This window comes from Telopea speciosissima, chromosome 5 (genome assembly GCF_018873765.1).
Source record: "Telopea speciosissima isolate NSW1024214 ecotype Mountain lineage chromosome 5, Tspe_v1, whole genome shotgun sequence".
NCBI classification, from domain to species: domain Eukaryota; kingdom Viridiplantae; phylum Streptophyta; class Magnoliopsida; order Proteales; family Proteaceae; genus Telopea; species Telopea speciosissima.
In genome coordinates, this window is record NC_057920.1 from 19082197 (window position 1) to 19110131 (window position 27935).

At 42.7% G+C, this 27935-nt stretch overlaps 1 protein-coding gene across 3 annotated transcripts in view; it reads left to right on the forward strand.

Annotated features, from left to right (window-relative positions):
* Positions 1-349: 349 nt before the first annotated feature.
* LOC122661281 (methionine aminopeptidase 1D, chloroplastic/mitochondrial) overlaps positions 350-27935 on the forward strand; it is a 112602-nt gene continuing 85016 nt past the window's right edge. For all 3 annotated transcript variants that reach the window (XM_043856634.1, XM_043856636.1, XM_043856635.1), the window contains exons 1-2: positions 350-594; positions 25968-26037. In XM_043856634.1, coding sequence (XP_043712569.1) covers positions 489-594; positions 25968-26037 — 176 coding nt within the window. In that variant the 5' untranslated portion in view covers positions 350-488. The remainder of the gene's footprint in view (positions 595-25967; positions 26038-27935) is intronic.

A 27935-nucleotide genomic window follows, 5' to 3' on the forward strand; every position in this document is an offset into this window, starting at 1 on the left:
CTAAGGAAGAAGAAGACTAGGGTTTAGTTGTTTTAAGTGGAGGGGTAAAATAGTCCTTCAAAAAAATCTAACATGCTGACATCACTAATTAACACTTAAAAGGGTTTTTCTGTTAGATTTTGGGTCCAAATTTATATATTGGGTTTTAATGGGGTGGTATTAATTCCACGGTCCAACGGAGGGGGTGTTGCCGAAAATTTTCCCATATTTAAGGCAAAACTCAGGGGAGGTCCGTGTAATTTTTCCATTTCAGTTTCATACAAATAAGTGGTAAAAAGCATACCAAACACGACGAGAAATTGAAATCACCCCTGAATTCTCGAAATTATACCAAAGAGTGGTTTTCAGTCGTTTCTTTGGGTTTGGATAATTAAAAATTCTCCTTGCCGGGTACATAAAACTAGTTCAATATTTTGTTACAGCTTCCGAAGTTCATTCTAAGAGCAGAGATTAGGAGCGGAGAAAGGAAGAACTTTTAGCAGAGAAAAATGATCTGTACATCATCTCTCCAACCCAGTCTCATCTCTTCGTTCTTTGGGGTACGTTTCATTCAACCTGTACAGCCTCTTCACCGAATGTTCGGCTATAACCCCGGTTCGTTTCTCTCCTTCTCCCCTTGCTTTCTTTGAATTTACTTGTTTGTAGTACTTTTATTCTGGTGAACAGAATCGTGGATACATGTTCCTGACACCCACTCATTGTTTTGGCTGGTTTCCGGGTCTTTGCCATTTATATCAGTGAAGCTTCATGGAATATTTAGATAAAGCCATGTTTTATTGATTAAAGAAAGACATGCAATTGGGTTCATATTTCATGATTTATTTGTTTTGTGTTTGGTATTTTAGCGTCCTCGAATTGTGTATCCATGTCCTCATATTAGAGATGGAAATACTTGTTTAAACTACTGCTTCTCAAGTTTTGTGGTTTGTCGTTCCTATTTGGATATTTTTCTCCTTGAGTATATCCCTGTAAATGTTCAAAATGTAGTCATGCTTCATGATCTGACCAAAATTATTCATCAAGACTTTGCAATATTACTGTTTCAGATGCACTCTATGTCTGCTAATACTTGAAGGTTACTAGGTGCTGCCCCACGAATAATCTGATATCAGCTAACTGTAGATAAAATTTGGGCATTAGAAATGTTTTTAAAAATTAATGCATGGTGTTGAACATCCAATGGTCTCTATGAACTATGTTTTATAAGTTTACATTGGTGGCTAGATTCTGAATGTTGGGCTGGATTTTGCCAGTTAGAAGGGTGGAATGTTATGCATGTTCATAATCTGCTTGACCTAGATAGGTAGTTTTGGGTAGCTATTGCTTGTGAGCTGGTTGAGAAATGATGTTCACAGACAGGAAGGTACTAAAAGTGACAGAGATTGAAGTAGGAAATCATGGCAGCTTGAATTCCAATGTTTATGGGTGGAGTTACACAATCTTCTGACTTTTATTATGACAAATACCCCGTTGACAGCTGAAGGAATTTTCTTTGTAAGTGCAAAAAAAATTTTAAAGACCTAAAAGAACCCTCTAATTTCTCAGCTCAAGCTGACTATGAGGTCATGTTCATCATGTGTATTAAGAACTGAAACCCTTGCCAAGAAGAGGCCAAGGTGAGGATATCTGCAGTTTCGGTATAAAATGCACGAACCAAATTTTAGGTTTTTCTGCTTGTACTATTTCAAACAACATGTAGGTCCCCTTCAATTTGCTTTGTCGGGCGAAAAAAATGCTTCAAGGGAGTTTGTGCCTTTGTGGTGATGGAAATAGCACATTTATATACTGAAGGAAAATGAATGATATTGTCATCAATTCATGTTAGAGCCATCCCTGATGCAGTAGCACTACAGTGGTTGGACTGATTCAACCAGGTTTGGAAACCCAAGCCCAAACAAAACTGGCACAACCCAGGTTTTTGGAGAAATGAGGGTTGGTAAGGGTTTATTAGCTACTTGGGGATATTTTTGTTATTACATTCTGTTTTGGTAGGACTTAGCTATATGTAGGAATGTTTCAACTTTCCTATTTTGTTTTAACTTTTATTTTCTTAGTGGACTAGATTTCTTTTTTCTGTATACCATGTAATCCTATCAATGGAAGTCGGTTGAATAAAGTTTGATTTGAAGAAGAGAGAGCTCCATGTATGTGGCATGGTTTGCTGGCCAGTCGTGAATACTGTTGGACCTACGCCATTGATGTTGTTATTAGTTGTGCAGTTGGTGTTGTCATTGTTGTCAACACAGTCTTGATCAACACACTGACACAGAGGTCAAAGCAGCACAGTCAGCAGTATGACGTGGCATAAGCAGCGCACAAGTAGTGCAGTGGCAGCTGGTAGATTGGCAGTTTGGCTGTGATGTTTACAGAAGTGTACAGATGTATCACAGGGCTTACAGAGTGATGTGGCAGTACTGGCAGTATCAGACTGTAATTTGGCAGTGTGGGGATGCAGAGGCAGTGTGTACTGGACATGTGTCAAGTTGGCAGTGTATGGCAGCATTTGGTAGTGATTGGTAGTGGCTGCATCGGCAATGGTGTTTATAGGTTCACACTGATGTGTCCACTTTACAGCCAATTTGAGCTAGCCAAGTGGTAGAGTTGAAAGGTGGTGTGGACTGGAAAAGTGTAGAGCATTGAGTCATCCTTCCAATGCAACTGGAATCACATCGATCCGACTCCAGATGAGGGAGTTATGGCCATTTCAGTACAGTCACTCTAGAATGGTTAAGTGTTCGATGAAATGCCTCAAAGAGGTGCTACACCCAAGTGGCATGATATATGGGTCCCACATGATGAGATGCCATCATCTGCTGATGTGGCACCATGAAGATGAGGTGGCAGAGGTGTCTGAATGATGTGATGTGCATGTTTATTGATGATGCATGGATGGTGGTGATGATATGGCCGTACATAGGGCAGAGACATGGAGTAATGAAAATGCATGACATATGGTGATGGTGATGTCTAGTGTTACATGATGATGGGCATAACATGCATGTCATGGTGATGATATGATGATATGCCTGAAGTACATGATGCATGATATGGATGCCTTCATGGCATGGGTGACATGGCACAGTTGAAGTGAGGTGGCATGATTCAAGTGATGTGGCAGCTCATGGGGCATGCCAGTAGCAGCAAAGCAGCTACATGGCCAAGGCAGCAACAACAGCCTGCAGCACATGGCCGCAGGCCACAGGGTCATGCCCACAGGCAGCCTAGCAGGCACAGCCTGCCGGCCATGCCCGCACATGGTGCAGGGGCCAGCCAGCCTTGACCGCCCAGCATGCGTGGACAGGCCATAGGGGGCAGCAAGGGGTCACATGTCCTTATGGGGTTTGGTTTCAAAATTTGGCTAAGGATAGACTTATATGTAATGACACAGAAAATATCAGAAATAAAATAATCACTGAATTACCCTCTCTGATTTCTTCGTCTTTAGACAGTGAATACCTTCTCAGACAAAGTGTGTTAACCACAAATCAAATTACCAAATAATTTCAGTCACCAATATCAGTTTGCTGAAACTGATATATGGATTGCTTCAGTAATCAAATATTCAAATATGAACTTCAAATAACATGGAGTGATATGTTTACAAAATGTACGTGCATATCATTAATTGCCAATGTATGCAAAAACGGCCACCATGGCACCAATAAGCCCAACCCAGCTGAAAAGAATGATTAAGACGGAGATGACCTGAAGGTGACACTCTCCGGCGATGCCCTCTCCCCCTCCGGCAGCCCAGTCTGCCTCCCCTCTCCCTACTTGCCCAACTGCCCACACCTTCCTTGCTGCCACTGTTACACCCTCCGCCGTTAGCTCTTCCCCACCCCCCTCTGCCTCCACTGTTTCACCCACCCCTGAAGCTGCAACCACCCCTGATTCACCCTCTGCTGCAACCACCAACCCAGCAACAACCCCTACTACCTGGAGTTCTCTTCTTTCTGGTAACTCCTCCAATCCCATCGACAGGCACTCCCTCCACTTTGTCCCCCCCTCCTCCGTTGACGACACCAAGGTTGGCTTCTGTCCCAAGGGCCTGCTGGATGTTGAAATCAGCAAATGGAGCAGCTGTCTTGTGGGACACTTCCTTGGTGTGAGACCCCCCTTCTATGCTGTCAAAGCTTCCCTTCTCAAGCAATGGCGTGCAGCTGGAGCTGTCTTTGTTTACCTCCTCTCCAATGGCATCTTTATCTTCAGATTTTCAGACGATGCAGACAAGTCTCGAGCCCTGGAGGGTGGTCCGAGGTTGGTAGGCAAAAAGCCAATCTTCCTCCGACAATGGGACCATCGCTCCTCCCTCAGCAAAATCAATCTCAAATTCATACCCATCTTGGTCAGCTTGCCGGGACTCCCTCTCCACTACTGGTGTGTCTCAGGCCTCAGCATCGTGGGTTCAATTATTGGCAAGCCTCTCTTTTCTGACGGGAGAACAAAGAAGATGGATCGGCTTTCCTTCGCCCGTATTTGTGTTGAAATTGCTGCTGATTCACCCCCACCGGAGTTCGTAACCATTCAAGAAGAAGATGGTCACACTTTCTCCCAGAGAGTTGTGTATGAATGGCTGCCCCAATTCTGCTCTGTATGCAAGACCTTCGGACATCCTTCGAAGCAGTGCCTACCTCCGAGCATCCCTCCATCCACCCTTGTTGCTTCTCCTTCGACTGCCGATGGTGCCCCTGCGTCAGAATCTGGAACAGCTTCAATCCTGGACCTGCGTCAACATCTTGCTGGTCTCACTGCAGCAGCTCCTCGGCCTGCGACAGAGACGAAAGATGGGCTGGAAGTTGTTGCTATTGACTCGATGGTAACCCCGATCGCAGTTGAGGTTGTCGCCGTGCCCTCGACCTTGATCCAAGACCTGGCGAAGACTACTCCGCTGCCTTCAAGGCCTCAACATACTTCTCGCGGCCGAAAAAAAACCAGGAATCGTCGCCGGAGAAGAAACCCTGAAGACGATGAAATTTCTAGCCCTGGCGAGGTTCCCGATGTCCATCAACTTCGCGATTCAAATGTGGCTGACCAGAACCGATTCGCCGTCCTCCTGTCGCTGGATCCAGATGCTGATGGAGACACTGCAGTCCTGCCTGCTCCTACTGAGCTCTGTGCGAATGACCTGCAGGCTTCCTTTGCTCCCCCTCTTTTGCCTTCGCACAGCTCCCCTCCCACTTTTGGAAAACCTTCTGCCACCCACAGCCTTTCACCTAGTTTCAACTTACAGCCTTTTCGTTCTTTGAACCCCCTTTCCACCAAACACCCCTCACGTGATCACCTTTCTTCCCCCCGTCTCGCCTCCAGCTATTACCCACCTTGACCCGACCCATCTACCTGCCCCCTCAACCCATTTATCTTTACCCAACCCATTTGACTTATCCACCCTTCAAACCCATTTAACTTATCACTCATTTACAGCCCACCCACCCAACCCTCTTACCAAACACCTTGGGCCGAACCTTTTTGGGTCTGCTTCTGACCCAGAGGTAGGACCCTCCCCCCCCTTTTGTGCTCAGTCCATTTTGCCCCCTTCCTCTCCATCCTTCCCCCTGGTTTGCTTTCCCCCCTTGAGGGAGTATAGGTCGAGACCCCGTAGTGTCCCGCCGGGTTCCCGGGTCAGTCCCACGGCTGGTTGGTTGCCCCCTCCCCCTCCTTGCTCATGATCCCTTGGACCATTTGGAACGTCCGTGGCCTCAACGCCCCGGCTAAACAAGCCGAAATTCGTGCTCGCATCAAGTCCTCCAATTCCTCCCTTTGTTGCCTCCTTGAAACAAAGGTTCTTGAACCCAATGCCTCTCGCATCGCTCATTCCATTGCCCCCTTCTGGTCCCTCATCTCCAATTACGCCCACTCTCCTAATGGGCGTATCTGGGTTCTTTGGGATCCTTCAAAATTCCATCTGTTAGTGTCCTCCGCCTCTCCCCAATATTTACATCTCAGCATTTCTGACCATCTCCACAACCATCTCTTCCTTTTCACCATGGTCTATGCTTCAACCGGCCTCAGGACCGTCTCCCACTTTGGGTTGACTTCCATTCCATCTCCCAGTCCGTTGGTTCCACCCCTTGGGGCATGGGAGGCGACTTCAATGTCGTCTGCTATAGTCAGGAAAAGCTTGGTGGCTCCCCCATTGACCATCAAGCAGTTGATGCCTTCAATACCTGTCTCGAGGATATTGGTCTCAACGACCTCCGTTGGTCGGGTGCCGAGCTCACTTGGCACAATAAGCGCTCTGGTGACGACAGAGTGGCTTGCAAACTTGATCGTGTTCTCGTTAATGATACCTGGCTCTCTTCCCTTCCTTCTTCTCACGCTGTTTTTGACCTCCCTGGCCTCTCTGACCACTCCCCCATTTCCCTCTTTGTCCTCCATTATCTCTCCTTTGGTCCCAAGCCTTTCAAGTTCTTCGACATGTGGTCCTCCCATGCTAATTTCCTTCCTTTGGTTCAGGCTGCTTGGGTTATCCCAGTCCAATCCTTCTCTTCTCCCCTCCTTGCCTTCTCTAAAAAGCTCAAAAATGTCAAATCTGCCCTCAAGTCTTGGAACTCTTCCACCTTTGGTAATATCTCTTCCCGTGTCTCCTCTTGCCGTGACACTCTTTCCTCCATTCAGGCCCGTCTCCAATCTGACCCCCTCAACCCTTCTCTCGCTGAGGAGGAATCCCTTGCTGCCTTTGAACTCGCCTCCTCTCTCTCTCTTTGGAGGAGTGCTTCCTGAAACAAAAATCCTGTATCAAATGGCTTAAACTTGGAGACTCCAACTTTGCTTTCTTCCATCGATCCCTCAAAGCCAGAACCAATTCCAACTCCATTCTCTCTCTCACTTCCTCTGATGGATCGGTCCTTTCCTCTGTCGATGCCATCAAATCTGAAGCTGTTTCTTACTTCACCAATATTTTCTGCCCCCCCTCCTCCTCTCAACCCTCTATTCCGGAGGGCCTTATCAACAAATTCGTTCCTTCCAACATCTACCACTCCCTTTGCTCCATCCCCTCTGACTCTGAAATTGCTTCAGTTGTTCACTCTCACAAGGCTAGCCAAGCCCCTGGCCCGGATGGCTTCAGCATGGGATTCTTCTCCTCCTGCTGGGACATCATTGGAACTGAGCTTATCTATGCCATTAAGAGCTTCTTCTTCAACCCCCACCAGATCCTTGGCATCAATCACACCTTTCTCTGCCTCATCCCCAAATCCTCTGGTGCCTCCACCATGGCGGACTTCAGACCCATCTCCCTTTGCAATCTTCTTTACAAGTTCATCGCCAAAATTCTTGCCAATCGTCTCCAACTTGTCATTGACTCCCTTGTTAGTCCCAATCAGTCCGCCTTCTTCTTCGGGAGAAGTATCTCAGACAACATCATCCTCTGTCAGGAAATTGTTCGAGACTTCCACCGGAATTCCATTGCCCCTTCAGCCCTCCTCAAGATTGACATTCACAAAGCCTTTGACCCCATTCGTTGGGACTTTATCACCCAAGTTCTCCTTAAGATGTCGTTCCCCCCCACATTTGTTAATTGGATCCGCTTTTGTATCTCTTCCCCTCGGTTCTCTGTTCTCCTCAACGGCAGCCCTGCGGGTTACTTCCCATCCTCTGCTGGTATCCACCAGGGATGCCCCCTCTCCCCCTTCCTCTTTTGCCTCTCCCTTGAGGTCCTCTCTCGCAGTCTCCAATCCAAAACTGATCTCCACCTCATTGCCCCCATCCCTAAGTGCAAGCCCACCAACCTAACCCATCTTGCTTTCGCGGATGACCTAATGATCTTCTCCAAAGCCGTCCCCTCGTCCATTGAGCACATTATGTCTTCCCTCCACCTTTTTCAAGGGCTTTCCGGACTGCGCATCAACCTCCTTAAATCCCAACTCTTCGTAGCTGGGGTTTCCGACTCGATCAAAGCAGCCCTCTCTACCATCATCGGCTTTCCCCTAGCCTCCTTCCCTGTCCGTTACCTTGGCCTTCCCCTCATTCCAGCCAGACTCTCGGCCCACCACTATAACCCTATCCTTGACCTCCTCCGAAAGAGACTTTAGCTTTGGAAAGCCAAACTCCTATCCTATGCAGGTCGCCTAGAGCTTATCAGATCGGTTCTCCAGTCTTGCTATATCTATTGGAGTGGTGTTTTTGGTCTTCCCAAGGCTACTATCAAGGCTGCCGAGTCCATTATGTGCGTTTTTCTCTGGAAAGGTATTGATTCTGCCAGATTCCTTCATCCCAAGAGCTGGTCCTCCATTTGCCTTCCCAAATCTGAAGGAGGTCTAGGTCTCAGAAGGATCAAAGATGCCAACTTAGCAGGCGCTATCAAACTGGTTTGGAAGCTCCTCACCAACAAATCTAGCATTTGGACTTCTTGGGTGTATGCGGGGCCTCTTCGTAGAGACTCCATTTGGACGGTCAGCGCTAGTCCGGACTTGTCCTGGATTTGGCTCAGAATTCTTCAAGTAAGGCACATAGCCAGGGATGCCATCTCTTGCAGGATTGACGATGGATCACAGACCTATCTTTGGCTCGATAAATGGCATCCTTCAGGGGTCCTTGCCACCATAGTCAGCCCCCGTACCATCTATGAGTCTGGCTTGGACAGACTTTCCCCTCTGGCATCCATCATCACCAACGGCTCTTGGTCGCCCCCCTCCTCTCGCCCCCCCCCTTGCGGACCTTTGGAGCTCCCTCCCCCACATCCCCCCTGGGCACAAAGGCAGAGGTGACACCATCTCTTGGCTCCCCTCCAGCATAGGCACTTTCAGCTCCCACTTTGCCTGGGAGATGGTTAGACATAAAGGGACCCCTTGTCCTTGGCAAAAAGTGGTCTGGTTCAGAGGTTACATCCCAAGGCAGAGTTTTACTGCTTGGCGTGCACTAGCAAATTGTCTTCCAACTCAAGCCTTTCTCTCTCACCGGCACATCCAGGCCTCTCCTAGATGTTGCCTCTGCTGGAGTGGACATGAAGACACAGACCATCTTTTCTTCACTTGCCCCTTTGCTGCCTCCATCTGGAACCGGGTTCTCAGCCATTGTTGGCCTGCTCGTAGAAGGCCTCTACCCCTTTCTCGTGAATGGGTTTGGATTCACATGACTTTTGGTGGTAACTCGATCTGTGACACTGTTGGCAAGCTTGCCTTTTGCGCTACCATATCTCACATATGGATGGAACGTAACCTTAGAAGATGGACGTCCAACTCCCGCTCTTTCGACAAGATTTGGAAGGCCATCTTCTTTGATGTTTCATCTAAAGCTAGTTCCCTCCCCCTGAGTAGTGTTACGGGTTCCCCAAGGAACAGGCTTATTGTTGTCTCCTGGGGCCTCCCTACCACCATTTTGAGCTCTTCCTAGCCTCTAGCTAGCTTTGTTGGCCCTCGGGCTTGTATATCCCTCCCCCCTTTCTTCGTAATTAAATTTTTATTCATCCAAAAAAAAAAAATAAACGTGGAGCAGCAACAGTAACAACACCTTATGTATATTCTCCTTCAGATCTCCATTGAACACATAGAACTTGTAAAGAAGTAGAAAACAGAGATAGAAGAGAAAGGAGGAAGAAGGAGAAGAGAATGTGAGAGCCAAAGAAGCAGTCCTCTCGTTAGTTAGAGAGGACTGATAATATGATCTCATATATCCAAAATAGGGTACAGGGGTATAAAGGGAAAGAGACAAATAAAATAAAATAGAGATGGGAATCTTTGGGTATTCCTGACGCTAATCCCAAGACTCCTATTTCCCTCTCCAACACTCTAACACTCCCCCTCAAGCTGGAGCATATATATCAATCATGTCCAGCTTGTTACAAATGTAGTCAACCCTCCAACTGACTAGAGACTTGGTAAAATATCAGCGAGTTGTTCTCCAGTCTTGATATACTTTGTAGAGATTACGCCCTGTTGGAGTTTTTCTCTTACAAAGTGACAATCCACCTCAATATGTTTAGTTCTTTCATGGAATACGGGGTGTGAGGCAATATGTATTGTTGCCTGGTTGTCACACCATAATTGCATTGGTGTCAAATGCTCAAACCCGAGTTCAGTTAGCAACATCTTCAACCAAACCAGTTCACAAGTGGCATGTGCCATGGCTCGATATTCTGACTCCACACTTGATCTAGCCACAACACTTTGTTTCTTACTCTTCCATGAGACAAGGTTACCTCCAACAAATATACTGTAACCTGTAGTTGATCTTTGATCAGTTGGTGATTCGGCCCAATCTGCATCAGAAAATCCATCAACTCGTGTATGCCCATGATCGGTATACGCTAACCCACGTCCTGGAGCCTTCTTGAGATGCCTCAAAATCCGAATGACAGCATCCCAATGAGGAATCCTAGGAGATGACATGAATTGACTTACAACACTAACCGAAAATGAGATGTCAGGTCGAGTGAATGTCAAGTAATTCAGTTTCTCAACCAACCTTTTGTATCCTTTGGATCATCAAGAGCATCTCCCTCATCTGCAACAAGTTTGACATTGGGGTCCATTGGGTTATCAAGAGGTTTGCACCCTAGCATCCCAGTCTCCATAAGCAAGTCAAGAGTATACTTCTGCTGTGAGAGTGATATTCCCTTCCGGGACTGAGCCACTTCAACTCCTAGAAAATAATTTAACTTTCCCAAATCTTTAGTTTGAAATCTCTGTTGTAGATGAGTTTTCAAACTATCAATTCCTGTAGGGTCATCACCAGTAATCACAATGTCATCTACATATACAATCAGAAAAATTCTTCCAGCACTTGTCTGACGATAGAAAAGAGAGTAGTCACTATTGCATCGTGACAAACCAAACTCAAGAACCACTTCTGTAAATTGGCCAAACTAGGCCCTTGGAGACTGTTTCAGTCCATACAAAGATTTCTTCAATCTGTAAACTAACCCACACTCCCCCTGAGCAACAAACCTTGGAGGTTGCTCCATATACACCTCCTCTTGGAGATTGCCATGGAGGAAGGCATTCTTGACATCGAGTTGATGCAAAGGCCACCGATGAGAGGCGGCAAGAGAGATCAAGACACGAACAGAGGAGAGCTTGGCAACTAGAGAAAAGGTATCCAAGTAATCGACACCATACGCCTGGGCATAGCCTTTAGCCACCAAGCGAGCAAGAGATCCATCACCATTAACTTTGATCACATAGACCCAATGACAACCAATGGTAGATTTCCCAGGGGGCAGTGGAATAAGGTCCCAAGTGTGGTTATGGTCCAAATCCTGTAATTCTTCTTCTATAGCTGTCCTCCAGCCAGAAATAGTGAATGCCTCTGCAATGCTCTTAGGAATAGGATGAGAAGCAACAGTGGAAAGACAGGTTTGAAAGGTAGAAGATAAACTAGAATAAGAAACATGAAAAGAAATGGGGTGTTTAACACACTGACGGGTACCTTTCCAATGTACAATGGGCTGATCCAAATCAGAAACAAGAGGATCAGGGGTAGGATCCACGGACGGCAAAGATGTGGCAGCAGGTGGAGCATCAATAGGGGTAGCAACTTCTTCCCTTGGACGAGGTTCATGATGATAAACATGAATGATTGGAGGCCGAACACGAGGTTGCACAAGAGGCTGCACAGGAAGAGGAAGATCCTCATCCAAGGAAGGATCCTCAATAGGCTCATGGACATAAGTTTGAGTCTCAAAGAAAGAAACATTAGTAGTAATAAAATACTTGCGAAGAACAGGAGAATAACAATGATACCCCTTCTGAACATGAGAATATCCACAAAAATGCATTTAATAGCCTTGGGATCTAACTTTGACAAACCAGGAGTATGGTCCCGAATAAAGCAAACACGGGCAAGGGGAACAAAGAGTCAGAAGGAAAGAGCAAAGCATGAGGAATGCCCCCACCTAGGACAGAAGAGGGCATTCGATTGATAAGATAACAAGCAGTTAACATTAAATCAGCCCAGAAGGACTTGTCTACTTTCATTTCAAAGAGAAGGGATCCAGTTACTTCCATCAAGTGATGGTTCTTCCGTTCAGCCACACCATACTTGATGGTTCTTCCGTTCAGCCACACCATTTTGTTGGGGTTGTGTCAGAACAGGAAAACTGATGAATGATCCCACGAGCGGTCATAAACTCAGAAAAGGGGGCAGAAAAATACTCCCGTGCATTATCACTACGCAACACCTTAATATGAGATCCAAATTGATTCTTAATTTCAGCAATAAAAGAAGAAAAAATAGAGAACAATTTAGAACGACTTTTCATTAAGTACAACCAAGTCACACGAGAGTAGTCATCAACAAAAGTAACAAAATATGTAAAACCCAACTTGGAAGACACACGGCAAGGACCCCATACATCTGAGTGAACCAAAGAGAAGGTATGTAAGGCCCTTTTGTTGACACGAGGGGGATAACTCCCACGATGGAGTTTCCCAAACTGACACGACTCACAATCTAAAACTGAAAGAGAACGCAAACTAGGAAACAATTTTTGCAAATTCTGTAAGGACGGATGACCAAGCCGACAGTGAAGCTGATGAGGGGAAGCTGTGCTGGAACAAGCAACTGAAGATGAGTCCTCAAGAAGATACAATCCCCCAGATACCCTGCCTCTACCAATCATCCTCTTTGTCTGCAAATCCTGAAAGACACAAGAATCAGGAAAAAAGGTTATGGAGCAGTTGTAGGCAGTGGTAAGTTGGCTAATAGACGAGATTAAAGGGGAACTCAGACAAATACAAAACAAATGATAGGGACAAGGAAGAAGTGGGATAAACAATACCGGTGCCTTTGGCTGTAGCACAAGAACCATCAGCTAATGTAACACTGGAATGAGAAGGTTGTAAGGAAGAAAAGATACTTGAGGTTCTAGACATATGGTCTGTGGCCCCTGAATTGACAATCCAAGGCCTAGAAGTGGAGAGACACGCTGTGGCATTACCTGTCTGAAGTAGCAGTGGAAGAAATATCGTGAGATGCCTTTGTCTGGCTGTAGCGAGCATATTCCTCCTCTGTCATAGTCAAAGTCACAAGGCGGTTTTCCATAGGTGCAAATGGGACTGCAAGATCAAAACTGGCAGTGTTGGCAACCTTGGACTGTGAAGGTTTGCCATGCAATTTCCAACAGAAACGCTGTATGTGGCCAAGTTTGCCACAATGATGACAAGTCCTTAAAGGACCAGATCTCTCAGACTTCTTAGATGAGTCATGAGCACTAACAGAAGGTGCAGCTGGGGAGGACTGAGCAGGCTGACGACCCCCACTGCGGCCACTACTCACAAGGGCAGAACTATCGTTAGAAGAGACTCGAGTAATGTCACGAGACACACGAAGAACTCGAGAAAAAGTGTCTGCAAGAGATGGAACTGTAACACCTCCATGAATCTGAGATTGGACTGAGTCAAAGTCAAGCCCCAAACTGCCCAAGAAACTCATAACTGCTAGTTGCTCATGCTGTTGCTGCATCTGGGTAACATCAGAAGTAATGGGCAACAAAGCATTCAACTCCTCATACATCCTCTTGAAATCAGCAAAGTGTTGGGTCAAGGGTCGACCCTTCTTATCAACTCGATAAAACTCTTGGGAGAGTTCATAAATCCTGGAGAGATTGTTATGTCCAGAGTATAAAACAGCCAGATAGTCCCATAGATCTTTAACAACGTCAATATGGGTCACAAGGTCTGCAATATTACTATCCATGAAATTTAATATCTGACCCAAGATATGAGCATCAACAACCTCCCAAGCATCATCAGTCATGGTAGTAGGTTTCTTTCCAGTCAGGTAATGTTTCTCACCCCTTCCTGTGAGAACCAAGGTCACAATCTTGTGCCATTGCTGAAAATTCTGACTCCCTTCTAGCTTCTTAGAGGTCAGAAAATTTGGGGACGAGGATACAACCTCGGGCACAGCCTTTGTGTCCTTCGATATCTCTCCCATAATTACCACCAGAGAGGAATCCAACAATAATAGCTCTCAAGCCAATGCAAACAACAATCAATCTTCAAAGAAGCACCCGAAAGTGCATAACAGAGCAACCAACTAGTGCATCAACAGGCCACAAACAGCCACAAACAGTCCACAAACAGCCACAAATAGTCCAAAAATAGTCCACAAACAGCCACAAACAGCCTACAACTTCAACATAGACCCACCCGAAAAAGTATAGTAGAGCAACCCAACAGTGCTCAGCCCTGAAAAATTACTGCAGCAGCATAGTAGCAACATAATGGCCCAATAGCAATCCAATAAAAGGGTAACAGCAGTATAACAGTAGCATAGCAGCCCAAAGAGAACTCCAAAAAACAGTTCAAAGATTGATATCAATGTCCAAATCGATCCAGCAGCAGCATAATCCCCCAAAAAATCGATTCACAGCAATGAAAAGGACCAAAGATAAGCCAGAAATTCAATCTAAACCACCAGAAACTAATACAAATGACATCGAACCTTGGAGGAAGCCTGAATCGATGTCTCTTATCCATCGCAGCAGGCTGCAAACACCCTCAAAGTTCCAGAAATGGGGTAAAGTACCCCTACGGTAGAGAAGAAACCTAGAGGAACTTCAAAATCTGAGGAAGTCTATCACACCTTCTTCTTTTGGTTGGATAAATAAGAAAGGGACTGAGAGAAAAGAGTAGAAGCGTGTCCTTCTCGATCAGATGTGCTCTGATACCATGTAGGAATTCGGCAAGGCTGTCCCCTCTCCCCCTACTTGTTCACTTTGGCTTTGGAAGTCCTCTCTAGGAAAATCCAAATTAGCACAGATCAGCAGCTCATTTCTCCTTTGCCAAAGTGTAAAGCTCTCAAGCTAACTCATTTGGTGTTTGCAGATGACCTGATGATTTTCTCTAAGGCTTCCATTGCCTCTCTAGAGTCTTCTTTGCTCTGTCTTCAGCATTTCCATGAGTTATCGAGCCTTTGCATCAACCCTTCAATGACTCTTTTTTTCTTTGTTGGGGTTTCGGATTTGGACAAAGTGGCTTTCATTGGGAGATCTGGTTTCCAAGAGGGTCATCTTCCTGTCAAGTACTTGGGTTTCCCTTTAATTCCAGCTAGGCTATCAGCTCACCATTGTTCCCCAATGCTTGATCTCATCAGCAAAAGGCTTCAGTTGTGGAAAAGCAGACTTCTCTCTTATGCAGGCAGGTTGGTGCTTATTAGATCAGTTTTGGATTCATCTTATATCTACTGGTCCAGTAGCTATGGTCTCCCACAAGCTACTATCAAGTCCTTGGAAACTCTTTTGGCTTCCTTTCTCTGGAAGGGTAATGATTCTCCAAGGTTCCTATTAGCTGGGCAGCTGTGTGTCTTCCTAGGAAGGAAGGTGGTTTGGGTATTAGAAGAATCATCAAGCTCATTTGGAAGATTGTCTCTAAACAGAAAAGCATCTGGGTTGACTGGATTTACTCGGGCCTTCTTCGTCAGGACTCCATCTGGACGGCTTCAGCTTCCTCTAATTCTTCTTGGGTCTGGCGTAAGATCTTAGACTCCCGCCATCTGGTTCTTCACAAAATTCACTCTAAGATTGGTGATTGTCCCACTTCCTATCTTTGGCTCGACCACTGGCACCCAAGGGCGATCCTCATCCACTCGATAACCTCGCGAATCATTTATGCTTCTGGTCTTCACAAGCTCTCCTTGGTAGCTCACATCTTAGATCAGACTGGCTGGTCCCCTCCTTCTACCTCCTCTCCGGAGCTTAATTTCATCTGGGACGAGCTTCCCTCCATTTCCAGATGACATATGGGTAGAGGTGAAATTCCAGTTCCTTCTCCTCTAAATCAGCTTGGGATCTTAGAAGGGTCAATTGGTCCCTTGGAGAAAGCTTCTTTGGTTCAAGCATCACATCCCTCGGCACTACTTCACTGCTTGGAGGATCTTCTCCAATTGTCTTCCAACTCAGGCCTTCCTTCGTCACCACCAGATTCCTGTTTCGCCCTCTTGCTGCCTCTGTTGGAACAATGTGGAAGATTCTGATCATCTCTTCTTTAAGTGTCCTACTGCGGCAGCAATTTGGAAAGGTATCTTGACCAAATGCTGGCCTGCCCCTAGAAGAATCCTTCCCTTCTACCGCGAGTGGATTTGGATTGACATGACCTTTGCCGTTCCTCTATCTGTGACACGGTCGGAAAGCTTGCTTTTTGTGCAACTCTTAACCATATTTGGATGGAGCGTAATATCAGGAAATGGACCTCCAACTCTAGTTCTTATTAGTAGATTTGGGATTCCATTTCTTTTGAAATTAAGGCGAAATTATCGTCAGCTCCTCCATCTTCTTGCCTTGACACCCCAAGGAACAGGCTCATTGTTGTCTCCTGGGGCCTTTCTTCTGTCTCTCTTGTTGCTCCCGGCCCTCATTTTTGAGGGTTTGGCTTTTGATTCTTTGTTTTGTTGCTCCCCTTTAGGGGCCCTGTAAAATTTTCCTCTTTGGTAATGTATTTCTTATTCACCCAAAAAAAAAAAAAAAAAAAGAAGTAGAAAACAGGGATAGAAGAGAAAGGAGGAAGAAGAAGGTGAAGAAAATGTGAGAGCCAAAGAAGCAGTCCTCTCGTCAGTTAGAGAGGACTGATAATATGATCTCATATATCCAAAACAGGGTACAGGGGTATAAAGGGAAAGAGACAGAAATAAAATAAAATAGAGATGGGAATCTCTCGGTATTAGCGCCAGAGTCCTGACGCTAATCCTGAGACTCCTATTTCCCTCTCCAACACTCAACAGAACTCACAGCGAACATAGTGATCAATTGAAGTAATTTTTATATAAAATATAACCCAAAAGTTTGCTGAAAACAGACCTGATATAGTACCTTAATTTGATCTCCTTCTTCTACTTTTCAAATCTCCATCAAGAATAAACAAGCAAGATTAGTGAAGTACAGCAGAATTACATTTATAACAGTAGCCATGAAATGGAGTGCACCTGGATGGTGCAGGTGGCAAGGCATATGGTTCATATCGGCAAGATCTCTGATGTGCTACTCTGGTGAAACCATCATGGCCTACCACTCTGCTTCTCTTCTGTCTAGGGGGTGCCTTCATCTGCTTCTTTGACAGCTTTATAGGGTCCTTAGCTGTGCCTTTGCCTTTGAACATTGAAGTATGCTTCAATGACATATTGTCATGACCTAAGCCAAACTTGATGTGTCTCTCTGGCAGCTTAGTATCTCATCAAGTTTGTCAGTTTGAGGATCAGTGGCTGGAGGAGTACTCATCATATTTCTTCAATTATTCTCTTAGCATGACAATCTTTTCCACAGCTTATAGCAGTCAACAGACTTGAGGGAGAGTTGAGCCTCAAGGCCATCAGCAACCTTCTTAGACTCTTGCATCTGAACCTTTATCTCAACGATCTTCTGCTTAGCTTCCTTGAGTTGCTTTACTGTTTTCTTGTGGCTTCTACGTTTAGGCTTAGTTTGCCTATGGCGGCAATGAACTCTACTTCTAGAGTTCTAGGTCATTTGTGCCCTAATCAGCAACATCCTTGTCCTTGTGTGGACACTTAGCAACAAAGCGACCAACAGGTATGGTTGAAGCATTTGAATGGCAATTTACCTCTGTATTTTCCTTTAACTCGCTTCAATTTGCTGACGAAGTTCATTTCGGCATCATCATCAATAAAGGACTCTTCGTCAGAATCAAACTGGATCTGTTGCTTCTTCTTGACCTTGAATGCAGCCGTTTTGTTAAGGGAGCCGTGCTGTTCATCCATGCAACGTATCAAGGTCCTTTGCTTCTTCAATGGCAGACGTCTTCAAATCGTACTGGGGTGACAATGTTCTCAAGACTTTCTACATGATCACGTGGTCTTTAATTTCTTTTGCAAGTCCTCTAATGGCGTTGACTGCCCATAGTTCAAAATCTCGCCGAGATCTCGGAAAACTCGGAAAACTCAAGCTTCTCAAGATGAGTTATTATACGAAACATTAAAATGTAAAAACTCGAAATTCAACCGAGATTTCGAATATGTCGAGAATCTCAGAAATCTTGGCGAAATCTTGACCTCCTCAGTACTCAGAGTCATAGTATTGTATTGTTGGGACTTGGGAGTTAAGACGTGGAAGACTAGGGCAATCTGGTGTCTATGACTTATTTATTATTCATTGTACTTAGGTTGGGTGTCTATGTAATATGCATTGTGAACACTTTATTGTATCTTGTGGTTTGTAGTAGAAACTTTAAGTCTAACTACTTCTTAATTAATTATTCAATATTATGTGCATGAAACAAATTGGGTGTTTTTTTGTTTTTGCCAATTTGAACCTTTAAATATGTTTATTAAGCCTAAAACAAGCTTACCTTAAAGTTTCGGAGCCAACTATGGCCATATGCCCACCGAAACATAATTCCGAAACATAAAAAAAAGAGGGAAAATTATAAGATTAACTAGAATTGAGTTTCACTTTACAAAACTATCTACCTAATCTTTCATTTAACTAATATATCAACAACAAAGATAGGTATTACAAAAATAGCCAACACAGTAACCTTTATACATAACCTGCTACGAATTGGACAATTTTGTCCCTAAAATTGCACCGATCTCTCTCTCTCTCTCCATGGGCAATCCCTTCCCCTGAAACTGGTCTGCATCACTCACTCTGCCCTTCACTGGACTTCAAGTTTTCTCCTGCACCTCCAACATTATAGGGTTTCTGGGTTATGGGTGATATGATACTGAACATCCCAGTAGGTGGAATCTAAGTAAGGATTTTCAAACAAGTGATAATCCATTTCTCTGATAATGGGTTTTACTTCTAGAACTACTTTCTGAGTATATTAAGATAAGAAGACAAGGTGAGGAGGTGACGGTTAAAATAAAGACATATTTAGAGATACCATGCGATCTCAGATCTTACTGTTAGAATCCAAATTTCTTTTCATTTTTTATTTTCCCTTAAACGTGAACTCCGCTTGTCTCGATTTCACTGGTATCGTCCCTAGTCATTGTGTTGCTTTGCATTCGAATAGCCGGAAAAACTAAACAGAAATCAATTTTCTACTTTCTAGAGGAAAAGTTCTGAAGAGATCGAAACTCCGGTGACGGATGCAGAAAAGAGATAGCTTTAGTGATTTGGGCAAATGGATTGAAAGGGAAATGTTAAGCATTTATCGTAAGAAGGGAAGCAAATGTCGTTAAAGAGAGACGTTGTGGATTAGTAATTTGGTTGTCACTGTATTTAATGCTAGAACCTGCTGGTTTAGTAGGACCTTGTGGAGAGAACTATTTTGACTTTTATGACTTCCCTAGGGTTAGAGATGACTTAGATCAATCCTGTTTCCTCTGTTCTTCTCTCTCTCTCTCGCCAAAGAGAAATCCTTTATGAACGTTGTTGGTGGGCTGAAGCTAAACAGTTTCTGAATATCATGGTTGTTGGGTTTCCTGGGTTTCCTATCAACGAGGATTTACAGCGGTGAGTCAGAAAATTTAACGGTGGTGTGCAATTAGCAGGTAAAGGTAACGATTGCAAAGAGAGGGAAGAAAAAAGTGAGGGTAAAAATGTCATCAACCACAGTGAAGTGAAAGGAAAACGCTGTTTTGGTTAGTTTTGTAATGCCGATTTTTATAATGGTTAATATGGTTAAAGGAAAGTTTGACTGGTTACTTTTGTAATGTGAAACCCAATTGTTGCTAATCTTGTAATTTTCCCAAAAAAAAAATACACTGAGATCTGGGAAAGCTCGACCTGGCCGAGACCATGGTTGAGACCTAGTTTTAGAACCTTGTGATTACCTCATTAACCCTCAACATGTAGGCCTTGATAGTTGCATCTTTAGACATCTTCAGTCACTCGCATTGAGCTCTGTGAGACGGGCGTTGCCTTCATGAACATTGCATAGGTTGTCCCATATTTGTTTGGTAGTGGTGTGGCCCATTACTTTCACTAGTTCACTATTAAGTATTAACCAATCAGCTCATCAGTGCATTCTAAGCTTTGCTATCATGCTCGTAGGCTTTCTTTTGTGCATTCTTTGTCAAATGTCCTTCCACAAGTGTGTAGCCACTCTCAATTGACATCCAAGCATCGTAACCAAGTGACTTCAAATATGTCTTCATCCGGAGCTTCCAGAAAGCGTAGTTCGTTCCATCGAACAGTAGTGCCTTTTTGGATGATGATCTCGGCTGGCCTTTGGGTACTCATGATACTTCCCTCATGGTCAAGATTTCCTTTAGTAGTCTAGTTTCCTAGTCAGTTTAAGTTACCTAATAGGTTAGGGATAGGGTTAGGCCTTTCCTTTTTAGTGTCTAAGTCTATTTTTGAGTCTTCTATATAAGTTTGTAAGGGGGGCCAGCATTGAATACGAATTTGATTAATGAAAAAAGCTTTTGCTTGTTGGCTGCCATTGTTGCTGCTCTGCTCTGTTGAGTGTTGCTCCTTGTGAGTGTGTATCCTTGTGGTTCTATCAAGGTGGAAAGGGACTGGTGGAATCCGGTTGACTCCTTACGCCGTGACGGCTGGGAGGATCTTCTTCAATTCGAAGGTGGTTCTATCATATCTGTTCAAGCTGCTGCCAGTGGAATCTTTAGTAAGTTTGACACCCAATTTCTTCTTCTAACCCTCTAATCCTTTCCCCCAATTGATCCCCTTTATTTTTGGTTTGAATCCCATAAACCCTAACTCCATTAAACCCTAGATCTTTCTACCAAAAAAAAAATAAAAAAAATAAAACCCTGGATCTTGCTGCCCAGCCATATTTAACCATTATAATTACTTCAAATTCAAACCACAGCCTCTCCTTAACACCCCCTACACTCGACCCAAGCTGCTGCCCATATTTGTCTTTCAAAACCCTAAATTTGACCTAATTTCTAAAACCCAAAACCTGAAAGTCTAACCCTAATTTCTGGAATTTTGAATTCTCATCCAAACCTAACCAAATCTAGCTTTCTAAACTCCCCAAAACCTGCCTAGTTTAATTGTATAAACTATATTCCCATTATCCTACCCTAACCCTAGGAATAACCTAAATCCTAGTGCTGTCCGTTCGAACCAGCAGCCCCTTTTGTTATTTGATCCTATTGTTTGGCTCCTAGTAGGTCTCCTACCTATCTAGAACTACATTAAGTGGTATCAGAGCCCATGGCTGACCCCATGGCTGACCCCATGGCTGCAATGCTCGAGATGTTCCAGAAGGTTGCTGCTGAATATAGGGCTGTAATTGAAGCCTAGAGGGCTGCAGTTGATGCCATCATGGTTAGGTTGCAACGTTTGGAAGAACAGCGAGTTACCCTTGACAGATATGGGAATCCCAGATATGGATATAGAGAACACAAAGGACAGCAGGTCATTCTAAATCCTTTTAATCTACCCTCCAAGATGCGCAAACGACAAACCATGCGTACCAATCAGAAGGGGACAGATTATGGGAATAAAGTCTTAGCTGTACCACAAAAGGAATTTGAGCAGACCAGCCATGATTCAGGTCTGATCCTAGCCGTGGTTGCACAAGGAGTTGCTGCCCAGCCTGAGGTCATGTTGGCACAGCCCATTAAGGAGTTATTGCATGTTTTTTCTAATGTAGTGCCAGAGGAGCTGCCAAACGAGTTACCCCCATTGAGGGATATTCAGCATGTAATTGATTCAGAGGTGATTCTACAGGAGAACAATGACCTTCAAGATGCTGTTCTTGAAGAGGTGGAGCTTGTGTCTCAAGTATTAGATGAGAAGGTTGCTAACACTGAAGACTCTTTGGATAGGACATTCACAGTTGGTGTTGATTCAGAGGTAAAGCATATAGAGTTTGTTATGCTACCATGGTTCTTCGAAGAGAAAGCTCCACTCCTGGAAGACTATATTCCTAATGTTCCTGCCCCACTAGAGTTTTGTTTGGGAATGGTCAAATCTGCTACTCACATGTTGTTTCCGCCTTACCACTACAAAATTCGAGGACGAATTTTTTCAAGTTGAGGAGAGTTGATGCAGAATTATCACCAAACTGGGCTTCTTTTATTAGGAATAAGTCTAGGGTTGGGATATATATATGTTGGGCCTTTGATCCCAAGGGTTTTCTATGTAATAGACCACTTTAATGAGTCTAAATTAGGGGTATATAGGTTGCATACGGGATTAGCCCAATATTTAGTTTATTTCTATGTTTTTTAATTGAACCGGTTCCAATTGGTTCAATTTAAGTGATCATGTGACTTGGTTAAGTGGTCATGTGATGTAAGTTGGGCTGGATTAAGACTTTATAAGTCCAGCCATGTTTTTAGTCTATTTCCTTTAGTATTCTAGTTTCCTAGTCAGTTTAAGTTACCTAATAGGTTAGGGATAGGGTTAGGCCTTTCCTTTTTAGTGTCTAAGTCTATTTTTGAGTCTTCTATATAAGTTTGTAAGGGAGGCCATCATTGAATACGAATTTGATTAATGAAAAAAGCTTTTGCTTGTTGGCTGCCATTGTTGCTGCCCTACTCTGTTGAGTGTTGCTCCTTGTGAGTGTGTATCCTTGTGGTTCTATCAAGGTGGAAAGGGACTGGTGGAATCCGGTTGACTCCTTACGCCGTGGCGGTTGGGAGGATCTTCTTCAATTCAAAGGTGGTTCTATCCTTCACATCTGTTCAAGCTGCTGTCAGTGGAATCTCCAGTAAGTTTGACACCCAATTTCTTCTTCTAACCCTCTAATCCTTTCCTCTAATTGATCCCCTTTATTTTTGGTTTGAATCCCATAAACCCTAACTCCATTAAACCCTAGATCTTGCTGCCCTACCATATTTAACCATTATAATTACTTCAAATTCAAACCACAGCCTCTCCTTAACACCCCCTATACTCGACCCAAGCTGCTGCCCATATTTGTCTTTCAAAACCCTAAATTTGACCTAATTTCTAAAACCCAAAACCTGAAACCCTAACCCTAATTTCTGGAATGTTGAATTCTCATCTAAACCTAACCAAATCTAGCTTTCTAAACTCCCCAAAACCTGCGAAGTTTAATCGTATAATCTATATTCCCATTATCCTACCCTAACCCTAGGAATAACCTAAATACTAGTGCTGTCCATTCGAACCAGCAGCCCCTTTTGTTATTTGATCCTGTTGTTTGGCTCCTAGTAGGTCTCCTACCTATCTAGAACTACATTACTCGTGCAATGGGTACTCCCTTTAGTTTTGTTGGTTGGTTAGTTGGTCACATTTTGTAACAAGATCTTATTTTGGATAACACCAAAATCGTTTTATCAGATCTAATATACTTATTCAATCTAAGAAGGATTTTGTGTCAAAATTGAGATATTCTATGGCCTTTGAATCTTTATAATTCTCTTATTTATCACCTTTTGTATCTCCTATTTAGGTAGAATGGTGTCACCGATTGCCACTAACTGAAAGAAACCTAAAAAACAGAAAAAGGGGGGCAAAGTGAGGAAGAAACAGAAAGAACTTCCATAATGAAGGGGTCTAAACAAGAACAAGAGGGATCCACCGAAGAAGACGCTCACTCTTCCGTTTGGTCCAGAAGAAAAGGAGGATCCAGGCAAAATTGATGAAATGGAAGAGATCCGAGTGAATGGAAATGAAAAAGCAAATGATGAGTTCCGTTTCATTTTAAAAAGACATCCTATAGAAATAGCCCAGTTTTAAAAAATTCTTATCTTGATGGAAATCCAGCAAATTCGAAGTTAGAAATGCTTAAAGAAGATAAAGAACAATTTTTGGTTTGAAAACCCCCTGCATACTTGCCAATGCATTTTCTTGAAACCTATGAATCGAGAAGACTAATGCATTAGTACCTTGTAATGTTTTTGACTTATTAGTTTTGGTGAATAGACTTTTACTTTCTCGTTGTATGAGGTTTACTATTTATAATAAATCTTGATTTTAACATTTATAGTAAGCTAAACAATTACCATTTATAGTAAATACAAATTTAAACTACTTTAAAAAGTATAAAAAGTATTACTGCTTTTGTTTCTGTTTTAGTTATTGGGAGTTTATATTTAGTTGGTAGCGATATTTTTGAATCACTTATAAAAAAAATGAAGTTTTAGAGTTCTAGTTAGACTATCGTTTGAATTGAGTTGGATTCATAGTTCGAAAACTCGTTTCGTTTCGGTGTCTACCAGTACCAGGTATAGACAACTGAAACCTCGAAATTTCAGCGAAACATTATATTTTTTTCTCTGAGTTTTGCTTGGCCATTTCGGGGTGCAAAAGGCCGAAATGAGCGAAATATTGAAACGAAATGACCGAAATAACTGAAATTTCGATGAAACGATGCATTTTTTAGACCAAAATGAGTGAGATTCCAAAACGAAATGACCGAAATTTCCGATGGTCAGAACATTCTGTTTTGGGTTTCAACGGTTCGTATGATGTTTCGTCTCAGGGGATTCAAAATTACAGAAATATTAGAAATTTCAGCAAAATTTTGCCGAGTTTTTGAATTCGGATTAGGGTTGTGAATTATGTTCAGTTTAGGAATTTCTTTTCCAGTCCCAATAGTAGTTCGTTTAAGTTTGATTCCCATTAGGATTTGTTAAAATTGTGTAGGATTAATATGAATTTAATTCAAAGTAGTCACTCTTTTGAAGAATTAATTTTCCAATTTAGAGCAGGAATTGGTCCGGCAAGCCTAATCCTGGCCACAAATAAACTTGTTAGCGGTTTTATTTTCAATATAATGGCATGCTTTTGTTTATGGCTAAGAGAATGGTTTGCTGCCATTAATTTTTGATGGTCAAACCCTAGAACTAGTCAGGTGGATGCTCCTTCTCTCTTTTTAATTCTTCAATTCTGGAGCAAAATAAAAAAGATTTAGCCCAGTTTGGACCCTTTCGTCTATTCTGTGACTTCTATCTTGCCATGGTAGACTCCCTCTCAGAGGTTTTCCAATTATTTAGATGCTATTCCAAAGGGTGCCCAGAAGACAAAATAAAGTTATACTTAAAAGCTCAAACAAAATTACCCCGTTTTAGTCCAAAAGCCCAAGGATGATGAGTTGAATTTGAAGTGGAGGCTTAGAATAATAAAATACTTTTATGTGGGAATTTAAGGAAACAGATAGTGAAGTTCAGAAATGAAAAGGGAGTCAACTAAGACAATTCAGTGAGGATGATGCTATGGTTTAATTGTGAAAAATTAGATGTTTGGGTTGGGGTTGATAAGACAAAGTTCGTTGAGGTGTATTACTGGCTGGCTGAAGAAAGACAATTTTCTACTGTTTTGCAATTTGTTGGTGGACGAGGGTTTTTTGGGTTGAATGACAAGCAGATGGAAGGTTTGATAGTTGGTGGGATTAGGGTTTAGAAATTAATGCAGGTGAATTGTTGGAGTAAATTATCCCGGTCAAAGCAGTAGCCACCAGCAAAATGCAGATAATTTGGACAGATGGAGATAGGAATCAGTAGAAGTCAAATATAGTTACCCTACCAATCTAGCTTTCTTTTAAACTGCGAGGCTCCACAAATCATCACAGTTCAAAATCATGCATTGACAAACTCTCAAATCCAGCATATAGGGTTTTATTTCTCCCCCTCCTCCCCCCCCCCCCACCCCAAACGGTGATTATTTTTAGCCTGGATGTTCTATTTGCTTTCTCTTTTAATTTGATTCCTAACCTAACTATTAGTTAAAAGTCAACTGAGATATATAATGGGAACCAAACAATTGTTGACCCAAATAACATATAGAATGAGCCTTGACCAAACAAGAAATAAAAATAATAGAACTGGAACTAGACTAGATTCTGGGAGTTAGGAACAGTACTAAAAATTAGTAAAATACTCTTCCAAACTCGGAACAAATCGAATAATACTTGAACTAGTGGCTGAAGACCCATAAGAATCCAGCCTCCTCCAGAATAGAGCATCAATTTTGATTGACGTAGTCCTTGTGACCAATCATGAATCCCATCTCAGCCTCACATATGTTTCACTAAGTTTGGCCTAGACAAATTCAGAAAACCTCCCCCTTTTGATTGATGCTTGCTTTCTGGCCCAAGGGGTCTACCAGGTGTACTTGCATGGTTTTGCTTATGGGTAGTGATGAATTAATTATCAGCTTTATATTCTCGTGTTTCAATTTCTGTAATCAGGATCTAAACATGTATTGATGCGGTTATCAAGAAGCCTTTCTGGCTTAACTGATCTTCTATTCAATAAGAGGTACTTCATTTAAATCTCTCTCAACACACACACACACACACATAGCAGTTATCAAGAATGTTTTCTGGCCTTTCTGTACTGTAAAGATTAAGTGGCTGTTACCATTGCCCTTGATTTAGTTCAGCATGATTGCAGTAAACACATAGAAGTTGATTGTCATTTCATGAAGTAGAAGTTGAGGTTGTGACCGATTTTGTACACGATATGTGGACCAATTATCTGGTTGTAGATAGGATTTTGGGGCTATTTGTCCTTTGTATGTTTCGTATCTTTTCATCTCTTTGTCTTTGTAGGGGGTGTCTCAGAGAAGTGACTGTGCTCTCCCCATTTTTCCTTTTCCTCTTGTTCTTTCTTCTATGAACCCTAAACATAGGGCTACTTCAAGTAATGCAGCCAAGAGAAGCATTTACTCATTAGTATTACTTTTTATGGTAGGAAACTCTCATATTCCAACTTCTCATTGTAGCCTTCAAGAGAGCAGCACACCAGTTGAGAAACTTGCTTCAAACAATGCAAGAAAAGAATCTAAAGAGTAGATGAATCATTCTCCGTGCTTTCCTTGCATAACATGTAGGTTGGCATGTGCCTTCCCTGACTCACCAACTGATCCAGCATCAAAATTTTATCCAAATTCCAAGTAGCATTCGTTGCAAAGAAACTTCTGAGAAAGTTTAGTGCACCCAAAATAGCTTTCTCTGGAAAGCACAGAATCCAACCAGAACCGTACCTGAAGATAGGGAAGACTATATTGATCTAACAATATACCCCTGAGCTCTACTTCTAATATCTACTGTCCTCTGCTAATCATGTCGTCCCCCCCCCCCCCTCCCCAAACTTATCTTTAATATTTAACAATTGCTTGAAAGGTTTAATCTCTAATTACTTCCCTAAGTTTACTGCTGTATTTTCTAATGATGATTGAAAAAAGAAAAGAAAAAAAGAAGTGATTGTTTAGCTTTAAGTTCATTGTTTTTCATTACATAAGAACAACATTATGCTTTTATAACCATGGTTCAAGATTTCGTGAAATATCGCCGATATATTGGGATATTTCGGAAATCTTGACAGTACCGAGACAAAATGGCAAGGCGAAATGGAAAAAGTTCATATTTCGGTGATATTTCGGCGATATTTCGTGATATTTCTTGTGAGTCTTGCATTCTTGTGAGTTGTGAAATATTGTGTAATGAGTATTGACTATTGAGTATTGAACTATTGACTATTATGGAGTTTATGAGTTATGAGTTATTTTTGTTTCATTACTTTGTTTAAATTTCTTATGTCTTTTAGTACCTAATCAATGTGTATTTAACTATTTATACATCAGGGTCGGCGACCATATACTGTCAATCAAGGGTGCAGACCCAAAACACCATTTTAAGTTCATTTTTTTTGCAATATGAAGGTTTAAATGTGTTTATTTAGTTTAAATAAGGGTGTACATGAAGTATTAGGCCTTAATATGGCAAAAAACCCACCAAGATGGAGTGTCGAAATATGGCAGAAAAAATACCATATTTCGGCGATATTTCGGTATATTTCGGATATTTCGGCCATCTCGACGAGCCCGAGATACCGAGATATCGTGAGATTTTAAACTATGTTTATAACTAACTGAAGAAATATTTCCAGTATAGAAATAGATTGTTTATGAACTTGAGGAGAAGAAAATGAAGAAATGAATCATGATTTTATACTTTCACTTTAAATTACTGTTTAGGTTTCATTAGGGAGTGATATCATCCTTTAGTGAAACCGAATATTTCTCTAAACTTCTCCAGTTTCAGCCCTTGGCAAAACCGAATATGTTGCCAAATTTGGTTGAAATTTTGATACTACTACCAATATGAAATCCCATACTGTAAATAGTCATCCTTGGTAAGCACTTGTCAGTAACT